General features: G+C 51.4%; 1 protein-coding gene across 3 annotated transcripts in view; it reads right to left on the reverse strand.

Moving 5' to 3' along the window:
* Positions 1 to 2239: 2239 nt before the first annotated feature.
* RAI2 (retinoic acid induced 2) overlaps positions 2240 to 13173 on the reverse strand; it is a 61825-nt gene continuing 50891 nt past the window's right edge. Inside the window, exons 2-3 of one of the 3 annotated variants that reach the window (XM_011237271.2) lie at positions 4063 to 4221; positions 2240 to 3771 (exon numbers count right to left, since the gene is read on the reverse strand). In XM_011237271.2, the coding sequence (XP_011235573.1) occupies positions 2608 to 3771; positions 4063 to 4197 (1299 nt within the window). In that variant the 5' untranslated portion in view covers positions 4198 to 4221 and the 3' untranslated portion in view covers positions 2240 to 2607. Of the gene's footprint in view, positions 4222 to 13173 lie in introns of all 3 variants that reach the window. The other 2 variants (XM_011237270.2, XM_002929253.3) reach the window with 2 other exon arrangements.

The following is a 13173-nucleotide window of genomic DNA, read 5'->3' on the forward strand; positions in this document are numbered from 1 at the left end:
TAAGTGACCACAGCTCTCTGAATCAAGCAGAAAAATGATAAGGCCTGAGTTTGCCAGTGGCCCCCTCTGTGACCCCTGTGGGGGTCACATGCCTCAGGCTAGGAACAGTGGTTTCGGGCTGATAATCTTACGTCAGGTTTGTGTGAAAGGCTGTAAACTTCTGAGTGGGGAGGGAGCATGGAACTGAACCACCAGGGAACCCTAGGCTCACCCTGGCCACAGCAACAAGCCCTTTGTTCTCCTCATTCCCTGGCCTGAGGGCAGCCAAGCGGATTCCAGTTTCCAGCAAAGGCTGGGAAGGGGGGCAGGCGGAGGGTGTCACTGCCCCAGTAGCAAGAGCCTGAGCCTGGTCACTAAACAGCACTCTGTGTAGACCTCACAGACCTCAGGACCCTCACAGACCGTGGGGGGCAAGCTTCCCCACGCCACAGCGGCCTCTCCCCAAAGGCCCCCAGCCATGCACGAATGACAGGCCCTGGGGCTGGGCGCAGCAAGGGCGGGTGGGAGGACTGTTCCAAGGATCTGTCCCAGGGCAAGGGGATAGCCCATGCTGACTCCACACCCTAGTGGGCTGTGGAGCCAACAATTCTCACCCAACCAGCACCGACAGCTGAAGAGAAAGGGGGCACTTCCAGACACATCAAAGAGAAATTTGTGGCTAGAGGTTTATAAAGTAATTCCAGGCCGCAAATGCCTTCCTTCCCACCTATATGTCACTCAGCTTCAAGCACCTGCTACTTCTATAGGCCAGACTGAGAGTTCTGCGAACATGGGGAGAAGAGACATCAGCAAGTCCCTGGGCCCCTTTGGGTCATCGTCTCTGGGGCCAGAACACACATGCCATGCTCAGGAAACCCACCATGGGAATAAAAGTGGAAAAAAGAGCGCACTGTGTGGAGGCTGAAGGGACGGGGTATAGCCAGTGCTGTGAACGGGACTAGTCAGCCTGGTGAGCAACAGCTATTTGCCTCTTACCACCACCATGCACTTGGAGAAATAAAGTTTAACAGCACAGGAAAAGAGCAGGAAAAAGAAAATCAGAGAGTGTAGAGTCCAGGACCGGCTGAAACAGTAACCCCATCCACGGAGAGCCTGGTAATAAAAGAACAGTCTCGAAACTGCTTTTCCTCCTGTTCATGTTCGCAGTTAACAGCTGGATACATGCTAATTGCAAGACGTGCAAGAAAGAGCTCTAAGTCTAAAAGCAGGCACGCCGTAATCAGTCTCTCGCCAGCACAGTTTCAGACCCAAGTGTGATGTGCCGCCGAGCAGGTCTATTTCCAACGTGCACTCACGGTTCCTGCTTTGAGTGGGAGGCTCTGTGCTGTCACAGAAGAGCAGCATGCCGTTCCCTTCTTCCAGGTGCCTCGCTTCCGCCCAACGAGACACGGCTCAGCCAGGGGTGTTCAGCCTCGGCTCCACTGACACTTGGGCTGGATCACCCGCCCTGGTGGGGGGTCCCATGCCTGTGGGATGTTTAGCAGCGTCCCGGGTCTCTACCCACCAGATGCCAGTAGGTAGCATCCCACCCCCGCTGGCTGTGACAACCAAAAGTGTCTCCAGGCATTGCTGGATGTTCCTGGGGGAGGCACCATCACCCCCAGTTGAGAACCACTGGGCTAACTAAAGAGGGGCGACTTTCTCTTCCCCTCCCGACCCCACTCCCGAGTATCTCTACCCCTGGCCAGGAACATTTCTGAGCCATCTCCTCATCCACCAGCAAAGGACTTACCTCTTGTTCTGAGTGGTCTTCAGTAATACTTTTGACTTGCAAGACTTTCAGTCATTCAGAACAATGCTCTTACTGCCTTGGAAAAGAAGGTCCTTTCCAGCTAAATTCTGGGAGGGGGTGGGGAGGAAGCAGGCAAATTTTCCTTTTAGACACATTTGTCTGTTTTAGTCTACAGAAGGCTCAGACACAGACTTCTCCACACCCAGGGTCAACGTGAACTGGAAGGGGCCTTGGGTACTTGCAAACTCACCTCCCCAACCCTTCTCCGTGCCACATTTTTACAAATGAAGAAACCAAGGTTTCGGTGGGGGAAGTGACTTGCTCCAGGTCATACATATTTCCTAGTCTTCCTTTTATGGGGGCATAGGCCAATATAATTCTTCTCTGCCCAATATGCCCAAAGAGCTTAGATCGCAAAGCACAGACGTGCTTTACAAGCAACGGTTTTGGCCAAACCACACCAGTTAAGGAATGCAAATTTAAAAAATGATAGAATGCTGCAACCAATTAGTGCAAACAAACATTTATTGTGAAATATTCATCCTACCCTTTATTAGGTATTACATCATCAAAGCACTTTGTGGCAATGAAAATAGCTTTTTTACCCCTCTGATTCACCCAATATTCCATTAAAGCTGCAAAAAATGTGCAATCTGCTTGAAAAATAGGTTGCTCTTATTTACTCATTTGTGAAAAGTCAAAAATTAAAAAAGAAAACGATACTAGCTTACAGGGCCTCTAGAGCCAATTCGTCTTCCCGCTTCCCAACTACTCCCCAAAATAATTAACAAAGATAATTTGTTTTAAACGCCTTTTTATAAAACCAATGTACCTTTCCCCATATTATAACCATAAAAATTTTAAAAAGCCATTATTTACTTTCTTGGAAAAAAGGTGGCCAGCCGTTGTTTTTTGATCGGGAGCATGTGTATTTCCTGGGAGTTCACTTTCTTTAACTTTATGCTCCGGTTTTTGACGGGTTTCCTAAGGGGCTCCGTGCTTCCCATGGGCTCTTCCCCTTGGCTGTTGATGTCGTAGCCCTGAAGCACGGAGTCTTCTCTTTTGAAGGAGAAGTTTTTGGTGGACACGCCTGAGAGGCCTTTGACCTTGCCGCAGAAGATGGCAGGCATGGCATCTTCCACCGAGACGATGACCTTGGCCGCCTGGGACTCGCTCACGATCTCAATGTGATTTTCGGCCTTGACCTCACCGCTGGGTTGGTTGGGCTGGCTGGACAGCTGGGTGGGGTTGCTGCCACCCACATGGCTATCCATCAGAGCCGAGGCCCCGTGGACCGTGGCAGGGGCAAAGGGCACTTCCATGCCACCGGGAAGTTTCTCCATCGTGGAGTGACCTAGGCTGTCCACGGACCCGCTGCTGTCGTACAGTGTCTCAACGCGAGGCTCAGATTTTCGGTGGGCTGCCAGCGACAGGTCTAAGGCCGCATCTTCCTGGCAGATAGGGGGACTGACTTCGCCAGCCTTAAGCCAGGGCACCGACTTCATGGAGAGATCCAGGGCCTCGTTCTCACTCCCCATCTTGATGACCGTGTGGCGGCTAAGCTGGAAGTACTCCCTCGGCTGCAGGATATCGAAGGGCTTCAGTTCCTCCTTCTCCAGAGGGGTCTGGGTGCCTTTAAAGGGGTGCAGGCCGAAGGAAGATGGTGGCTTGGGGAAACTGGAGCTGAGCTTTGATTCAGGACTCTGAGGCACTGGGATGGGGATGGGGATGGGGACCGGCACGGGCAAGGGGACGATCACGGGGTAGGGCACCAAGAGGGTGGCTGGAGGAACCAGGGGGGACAGGGGGGAGTTAAAGGGCTGGGGGGGCACAGGGGCGTATCCGGGAGGAGGCTGGCAGGGTGGGGGGCCGAGAGCACCCTGTGAGGGGAACAGATTCTGGAGCACGGCTTCGAACGGCAACGTGGGCTCCTGCGGCTGGCTGGGGATCCGTAGGTCCAGGAGCTGGGGTTGGGCCTCAGGGTCCTCGGCTCCCTGGAACAGGTTGCTGTGGATGGCACTGGAGGAGCATGGGGCCTCCTGCGGCAGGACCAGAGGGGAGTTGAGGTGCTGGAAGACGTGCTGCTCCAGCACCACGGGCAGCTGCACAGGGCCCTGTGTGGTCATGACATACGTGGCATTGCCATTAGGGTTGAGCTCGGGCGCAGAGCTTCCCTCCACCTGCATGTGAATGGGCATCACCACCGGGCTCTCCCCGAGGCACAGGGGCTGCAGCACGGTGGCCGCCACCTTCAGAGCCATACCGCTCTGAGACTCGGCAGGGGGGTTCAGGATGGATGGGGCCGGCACGGTCACCAGGGCCTTCTTTACCAGGTCAGTGGAGTTGATGTTCCAGGCCTCGGTGGTGATGAGCTGGGCCATGCCATTCTCCAGTCTGTTATTGGCCAAGGCAGGAGAGGAGTCGGTCATGTCCATGGAGAGGTTCTGGGACCGCAGATCGTCCATCACTCGGCTCTGATGCCACTGGGCCTGCAACACAGAATGTGCGACGTGAATCTTCCGTCAGAGACTACTTATAATTGCCTTAAGTGCTCTCTCCACATCTTTTAAAAGTTTCCATATCTCAGTGAACCAGGGAGCACACCCATCTCTCTATGCATACATACATGTTATAGATATTTCCTAATATATACAAACACACCCAAATGATCAGCTGTGCACAGAGAGGCCCAATTTAACAGACGATTAAGCTATAAACACAGATGATGTAATGACTAAACAGCCAAGAGAGGTTAAACAGAGTATTTTTAAGCCTAATACTCAGCTTATATGTTTAGCTTTCACCAAACACAAAGTTCCATTCCACATTACCGGACTGGACGGTTAGGATATGTGGAGATTTGACTCGTTCAAATTCAAATGGGCAGCAAAGACTTACTTTACTTCGAGAACAAAATAAAATCCTGTCAAATTAGAACATTCTTTTTTTAAAAAATTAACATATAACGTACTACTGGTTTCAAAGGTAAAGGTCTGTGATTCATCAGTCTTATGTAATACCCAGTCCTCCTTACATCACAAGCCCTCCTTAATGTAGAACGTTCTAAGAAAATGGAAGAGGGCCATTCCAATTATAGAAAAGCATTTTAAAAACTCTTTGTAGCAATAATTCTTCCCAAATTGGCTTGATGAAAAGAGCAGCGGTGCAATTTCCACAAGGATCATCACAGTTGTCTCACGGGCTCCCTCTGACAAATGCCATCCCTTTTCCTCCCCATCACAGGAAAACCCACTCCAAAGAGCTGGGCAGACATGGCATAATTGCATGAACGCTCACTGGGCCCAGGGTGGCTTTCCCTAATCAGCTCCTCTGTGTGACCCATGACCTCTCCTAACTTCTAGCTGTCAAGAAGGGATGTTGCTGATTCTAGGGCTGGGGAAATGGAAGACTTGCTGGAAACAAACATCCTCCAAGGTGAGCTACTCTTTCCTGATATACTCGGGACCTCTACCCGCCTCCTGAGAGGCCAAAGGAACCCAGTGCGGGTGCTTCCTGGAGGAAGCAGGGCTGCCACTGCGAGATAGCTCTCCATGGAAACGCGTCCATATTTAGCCTCGTTGCCATGGAGAAGGCAGGCACCATGTCTAACTCTGGGATCTGTGCGGCCCTGGAGTCTGGTTGGGCTCAATAATAATTCAATAATCCTCAGGCTCACCAGGCAGGCATTGGGCAACTCAGATTCTTGACCTCACCTGTTGGAGCTGTCTAGACTTTAGTCCCGGGGGTCACCTCACGTCCTCCTTTCCTCACCCCCAAATTACCAGCACATCCTCCACAACAAGGAGGAGAGGCAGCCCAGCAGGCCATGGGAGTGGAAACAAACACACAAGGCCTCACTATGGGAAGGCAGCTTTAACAAATGAACAAAGGTGTGATATTTCCAGACAATCAAAATGTGTCAAATGCATAGAACAAGGAGTTTCTCTGAAGCAGGAAGAGGGGAGGGCAAGGGGAAGGATGCTATGCAAACAAGGCGATGCCCTTGGCAGGGTTGCACTGTGGTGCCTCTGAGGGAGGGCTCCAGAGCCTGACTCCCTAGAGCCAGGGTGTCCTCCGGAAACCAGGAGGTGACCCAGCGTGTTGGCCAATAATTCCTTTAGGGCAGAGTAGGGAGGCAGCCCGCCCCAGGGAAGCTGAGAGGGCTTAACCCAACTGAAGGGCCTGGTTTTTCCTGAGAGGAATGCTCCCTGATTTAGCCCCCAAAATATCATACCTCCAACACAGCATTAGTTCTCTCATTCCCGAATGCACACATGCATGCCTTCATTCACTCATTCAATTAATCGATCTGCTGAATGCCTACTGCACACCAGCACTTCCCTGGGGGGCTGGAGCGGCTGTCATGAGCCAGTCAGACAAGGTTCTTGCTTTAGTGGAGATTACAGGCCAGTGGGGCACATGTCTTTGAACGGGGGAGAGATTTGCTAGCATGAGAAGGCATCAAAGTTATGCCAGGGGAGGCAACAACATCAGCAGGACGAAATTTGTTGGCCACTCAACTTGCAGCCCTGTAAAGGCCCCGAGAACCTGAGGTGTCCTTCAGAAGGGTCTGCCCTGTCCCTCACAGGAACCAGAACTCCCAGGGAGAGGTGAGAAAGGGCTACAGGGAAGCTGGGATGGGACTGATGAGGACACGGACGGCAACAGTAAGAGAAGACACCCATGGCCCCCCATCTGAGGTGGCTTCTGATGGCCTTCGAGGAAACTCACCAGGAGAGGTCAAGACATGTTCTGTGCCATATTTGGGCTTCCTGTGAGTTTAGGATTACCCAGCAGTAAGACTGCTTTCTTGTAAGGGGCTGCACCTATCTGCCCTTGCCAACGAGACAGCCTCCCTCCATCTCTGCCCTTCACGCCCCCCTGTCCCCTCTCAAACAGAGAAGGCTGACTTCTCAATGCTTCTTCCCCCAGCTCCTGGCACACACCTTCAGCTCAGCTCCCAGCTTTCACCTCTTCCTGTGAAAGCTCACTCTTCCCCCTGGCTGGCCCTGGTTCTAGGCCTCCTACTCCCCCAGAACTTTGTTATTCAGAGTGTGAGGAGGGGACCTTGCCAGGACAGAGGGCCACTGCTCCTTCCACAGATGGCCAGAGCCAAAACTCACTGGGCACTTGCTACGTGCCAGGCCTCTGCCAAGAATGCTGAGAACTTTCCATGCATTACTTCACTTAATCCTTGGAACAACCCTATGAGAAGGGTCCTATGATTATGCCCATTTTACCGATGAGAAAACTGATTTCCTAGGAATGTTAGATGACTAGGATAAGGGACACTGAGGAGTTCAGGGTTAATCCCAGGCTTCTCCTCCAAGTGGGAGCTGTGAGGGCCACACTCTTTCATGCATTTGGCTTCCTGGCAAGAACAACCCTCTACAACCTTTGCTGTAACACTGAGCGCATGCACCTGCACAGCCGTATAACAGAGAGCACACGAATATAAGATTTCCTCACAGTGGGGGCCAGGTCCTTTCCAGAAAATCATTGAACTATTTGTTTATTCTCTTTTGTCCACCAGGGCTCTCCTCTGTCCCTCTCACCAGGGAAGGAGCTGAAGGGTCACCGGAGTTTCTATCTGTGGGGAATACAGCCCAAAGCCCTGTTACTGGAGGGCAAGAAGGTCGGCATCCTCTACGCCTCGGCCTTCCCCAGACAGATGTCATGTGGGCGGGAGGGCATCTCAGCCCCTATGAGTTACAGGGAGGCCCTTAGATCTCCTGCTGCGGACTCGAGTCTCTGGCAGCAGGGCCGGGACAAAGAGGAAAGGAAGCACGGGCCTAATCTCACTTCCACGTCCTCCCACATGACAGCTTTGGTCCCGCCTGACTACTCAGCCAAAGTAGCCCCCGTGAGCAGCCCCAGTCCCTTCCCTCAAGCACCACTGGCCTGCTGAGAGGAGGCTTGTATTTGGCTACACCGGCAAGGGGGCTGGTAGCCCTGCCTCTGTCATGCACCCTCCTGCCTCCCAGGAAGTTTCTTCTCTTTCTCTCTGTCTCCTTCCCCTATTGTTCATCCCACCACTGGGTGTCCAACTCTGAGTCAGGTGCTGGGAGCCCCAGGTGCCCCTAGTGCGGGCACAGAGGGTGGCACTGCTGCACGAGCCAGTGCGGGAGGCCCTAGAGATACTCTGCGAAGAACAGCCAGCTCATGAGATGAGGGGTCAGAGGGCAAGCTGACAGGAGAGAAGGCGTCCTCCCTGCTGAAGAGCATGGGTAGGCAGGTGTGCTAGGGACCATTTCAAATCAAGAGGAATCACGGGAGTCACCAACTAAGGCTCAGGTGGAGGGGCACGACTTCCTCAGAGATGACAGGGAACATTTAGTTCAGGTTTTTCAAAACATCTTTTGCAAATGGGTTTAAATGAGGTCTCTGTCTTGCCTATGCCCATCACGATCGGGGATGGGGGGGGGCCCGTCAATGCAGTGTGGCCAGATGGGAAATGGGTAGTTTGGATCTATGGGTCACTCTCAATCTCTTGGCCCTTGATCAGCTGCTGAGGCTGGAGGGCTGGGGTCCACTTGAGTACAGGCCACATGCCCCCCAGATGGAGACTCTGGGGAAAAGTCTCAGGGCCCAGGGCAAACGAGGAGGTGAGGAGAGGCTATCTGGGGCAGCAGTCAGGCTCAGAGAGACCTGTGGGGTCACAGAATTGTTATCTGAACCCCTTATCTAGTTATCTCCAAGATCTAAGGGTACCAGAGAGGCAGGTTCTCCCTCAGATCTGTGTCTCAGCCTGGAACCCTCTTGGCCTCTACTCTCACCCAGCCAACTCCGACGCATCCATCAGATTTTGGGGTCTTATCCTCTGAGATCTCACCCCCACCTCACTGAGGTCCTACAACACCCCAACTTGCCCTTGCCTGGTCCTGAGCCCCCCTCATAGTCAGTCATTCATTTCTTCAGGAGCGAGGGACTGCCTCAACTTTCTCTCTGTATCTGGTGAATAGTAGGTGCTCAGGAAACACTTTCTGAGTGAAGGGGCACGTGAATGAGCATTTAGGCCGTTCTGAATCTGGTTTTTCCCGCCCCGCCTCTAGTTGCAGGCTCACCATTTATCCAATCATGGCATGTCAAGGCTAGCAGGGGCGCTCGAGCTCACATCTCCATCCTCTTCCTGACTCTTTTCACAGATGAGGAAGCTGTGACTCAGAAAGTCTGACCGAAATTTGCCCAAGACCAGTTATTACAAAAGTCAGCATGCTCTGACTGTGATAAAAGCAGAGGGTCAGGCCCAGTGGCACCATGGAGGGTAACGCGACAGCCAGCCAGCCGCCTTCACCAGCCAGCGGCATGAGAATGAGTCCACCCTGGGTTCCTGTGTTTCTCTGGCACACCCAGGGAAAGAAAAGCAAAGTGAAGCTGTCAGTGTGCTGTTTTCCTTCTAATGAGCTACATTCCGGAGGAAGCTGACCAGGGGCCTAACTCCGGGGCAGTCAGTTAGGGAACCGCTCCACATCTGCGCCCCACCAGGTGCGGCCGCAAGCCATGCCTGCCTCTCAAGCCTCCTGCTTCCAGACTGTTGCACAAAGCACTCGTGCCACCCTACGGGCTTCCTTACGGATTGACATTTATATAATGAGGATTTGTTTATGGCTTAATTTAAAAAGAAAAAACACTTGAACACTCGGATAATTTAGACTAGTCTCCAAGTCCTAGAGTCCATCTAATTTCCTCATTATGGGCACTTATCACTAAGTCAGTCTCTCTCTCTCTTTCTCTCTCTCTCTCTCACACACACACACACACACTCCCAGACAGCCCAATCCCCTCACCCTTAATGCCCTCTGCCAGGTCCCAAATGATGCCGTGGGGCCCCCTGAAGAGCCCGCACCAACTCAAACTGAAGGAACTTCAAAACATGACTGTGAACTCCACGTTGACCCAAGACAGAGTCCTCCAGACCAATTCGGGTACAGTCTGGTTTCTGAGCAGGGAATTTGGATCTCAGTGGTCCAGATCATCTTCGAGAGAGGGGCTGAATTTTATTTTGTGAATTTACAACATTTTCGCCACAGACAGCTACCAAGATGATCACAAAGCTCTGGTCTGCCGAGCCCAGTGCCCCTGAGCAAAGTCTTCACAGCTGGGTACCTGGGTACGAGGAGCAGAGGTTATTCAACATAGTGAAGCAACTCAAGCCAGGGAGCACTGTCTGTCTGAGGTCACTGGAAGGCAAACCCAACCTCAGGGGAAGTGATCTTAGTGACCTGGGCTGGCTGGGCAGCCTCCGCCCCCAGGCCCTGGCCCTGCTCCTGAGTATGCCCCCTGTAGTCCCAACAGCAGGCAGATGTGACCTGCTCTCCTCTTCCACTGAAATTAGCCTCATCTTGATTTTTCTATCAAGATAAATTTCTTCCTCTAAAACATTCATTTAAAAAACACATCTTGATAATTCTCTTAAGATATGTATTTTTCAACTGTAAAATATTGACAGCTTTGATTTTTATGGAGCCTGTAGGCAGCTATCAATAATTTCAGGTCAAACTTGGACCATCTATGTCCTCGTTGCTCAAAGTGGGGTCCCTGAAGCAGCTGTAACAGCATCTCCTGGGAGCCTGCTGAAAAATGCAGGCTCTTAGGCCTCACCTCAGACCTTCTGAATCAGAACCTGCACCTCGACAGGCTCCTTCCAGTAGGTTTGAGGGCACGCATGTTAAAGTCTGGCAAGTTCTCGCTTAGCGCTGGTTCTCAAATATGGCTGCACGTTAGAATCGCTTGGGAGCTTTTAAAAACTACTGATGTCTGCACCCCCCCCAAGTCTCTGATTTAATTAGTCTGGGGCACAGCTGGGACATTGGGGTTTTAAAAAATTCCCTAGGTGATTCTAACATACAGTCAGGTTGGGAACTCTGAATCCAGAGGCCAGAAGACAAGGCAGCTGTCGACCAACCTTCCTAGTGACGGATCTGGCTTCGTGCTTCACAGAAAAAACTAAAGCCATCAACCCAAGCTCCCTCAACTTCTCCCCAGCTCTCACAGTGTCTCCCCAAGTTCCCCTGCCCCTGGGAAAAGGTGATATGTCTCTCCCTCTTGCAAGGCTGACTTGGCAGAGACCTCTGCTAAGGATCCTGCCCCGCCAAGCACTCTCTATTCTGAGTCTGTCTTCTGCTTTCAATCCAGTACTTCAAGTACACCCTCAGTGACTGACTGAGCTCTGTATAAAAATCACCCACCACTCACTAGGAATTACATGAGCAATGCATAATTTTCACCCTTTAATACAACATGGATATGGTTTCACCATTCAGGATCTGATATGCACTAAATATCTAAGAAGTAATTCCAGCTGGGTAAAAAATGGTTTTGCTCTCCCCATAGGGTGTAATAATTGTTAGTTACTTGCCCCAGTGATTCAATTTTCTGAGCTTTAAATACCAGCACAGAGCCGATCTACTGGTACTGTGAACATAATTACCACGTGAACGTGTTCCCAAATTAGTGAAAATACAGAGAATACACAAACTAGTTGCCCGCCTCAGAGCTGACTGCCTTTTATATCCAGAGACCCACACAGCCCTCCAAAAGAAATATGACCACCCAGGTGAGCTTTGGAAATGAATTCCCCAACAGGTCACTTCATTTATGAAAACTGGTGGCCTTACGGTTTCGGACTGAGTCTCCCCTTCAGTTAGATGGGCAGTGGCTGTGGGCAGTTCTGCAGAGCATAGACTGCCAATCTCAGCTCTGATGTGATGCTGGTGAAACATGGCGGAGGTGGGTGAGTCAGGAGGAGCAAGCAGGGCCCTGAGCATCATTGACACCAGGGCATTCCGAGGTCTTCCTGGGAGCAAGGTAAGGTCCCCATAAAACTCATTTATGTTCATTTTGCCATCTCACCCTTTTTATTCCCATTTTTCTATTTTATAGCATATGTAATAGATCAATACAGGAAGACATCATTCTGTGTGTGTGTATGTGTGTGTGTGTGCTGGGGAAGTGTGCCATTTTTTTCTGATAGGAGTGCAAGAATGAAAATGCTGCAACTCAGCAGGAGAGATGATGACGTTCTCAAGGCCCAGCAAAACTTCCAGGTCCCCCTTGCCTGAACAAGGCTTGGGGTCACTGGCCCAGTTCACCTCTCCATTTTGAACCGAGCAGGAAGCTGAGACTCAGAGGTTGTAGAGGGCACCGCCTCCCAAATCCGTGCTCCTCCAGAAGCACAGCCCTTCACCCACGGCTTCAGTTGCAAAGGCCATTTGAGTCGAAGGGGTCCCTTGCTACCTCTTTGACGTAACCAGCATTGAACCAAAGTCTGTGGGATAGTGTGATTCAACCATCAAAATGTCTATATATAGTCTGATATAGTTTGATGGGTAAGGAGCTAGATTAAAAAAGATGAAATAAACTCTTGAGTCCATGATACCTAATAGACAAGTGATTGAAACAGAAGAGATGAGTTCAAGACACAGACACACAGGGGCGCCTGGGTGGCTCAGTCGGTTAAGTGTCTGCCTTTGGTTCAGGTCATAATCGTGGGGTCCTGGGATCGAGCCCCGCATCGGGATCCCTGCTCAGCGGGGAGTCTGCTTCTCCCCTCCCTCTGCAGCTCCCCCTGGTTGTGCTTTCTCTCTCTCTGTCAAATAAATAAATAAAATCTTTAAAAAAAGACACACACACACACACACACACACACACACACACGAGGTTTTCATGACTGTGGGAAAGTCACTTTATGTCCCTGGGACTCAGTTTCCTCTTTTATGACATGGGGTACTGCCCTGCTCTCATAATGGGAAGGAAGTTAACTCAGGCCTCCCTCGAGTGAGTGGTGCCTGATGGGAAGGAGTCAAACTTGGCCTTCTAGGAACTGCTGCAGGGCCATGAAAGATGGGGAAGTGTGAAGGAGAATTGGAAAGAAGGGAAGTGCACAAAGTGGTAGGGGTAGGTCTTTCTGGGGCCACTCCCAGGACCACTGAGAAGACTCACTCCCATCCTCCCAAGTGCAAAGGCCCCAGGGGGGATGAGGGGCACAGCCTGGGGGAGGGACCATGAATGGTGAAGAGAGAAGTTCTAGTTCATCTTTTTTTTTTTTTTAAAGATTTATGTATTTGAGAGAGACAGAGAGAGAGAAAGCACATGCGAGCAGGAGGAGGGGCAGAGGGAGAGGGAGAGAAGCAGTCTCGCTGTTGAAGGGCTCGATCTCTTGACTCCAAGACGCTTAATTGACTGAGGCACACAGGCACCCCTCCAGTTCGTCTTTAAACCAGGCCAGGGAAGAAGTGAAGGCTAAAAGGAAGGGAGAAGGTACGAAGCTTTTTTCAGCTTCAGTCAGAGTATGCTTTGTTTCTCTGGGGAGTCAACTGCCCAGAGTCAGGCAGTGTCTGTGGGTTGAAGACATCACAGCACTGGCAAAGAACCTACGCCATGCCAAACATGCCTACTCTGTGGTCTCTGCAGGGTCTCAGGTTATGGCTGGGCCTCGCCAG

This window comes from Ailuropoda melanoleuca, chromosome X, assembly GCF_002007445.2.
Source record: "Ailuropoda melanoleuca isolate Jingjing chromosome X, ASM200744v2, whole genome shotgun sequence".
Classification (NCBI taxonomy): Eukaryota; Metazoa; Chordata; class Mammalia; order Carnivora; family Ursidae; genus Ailuropoda; species Ailuropoda melanoleuca.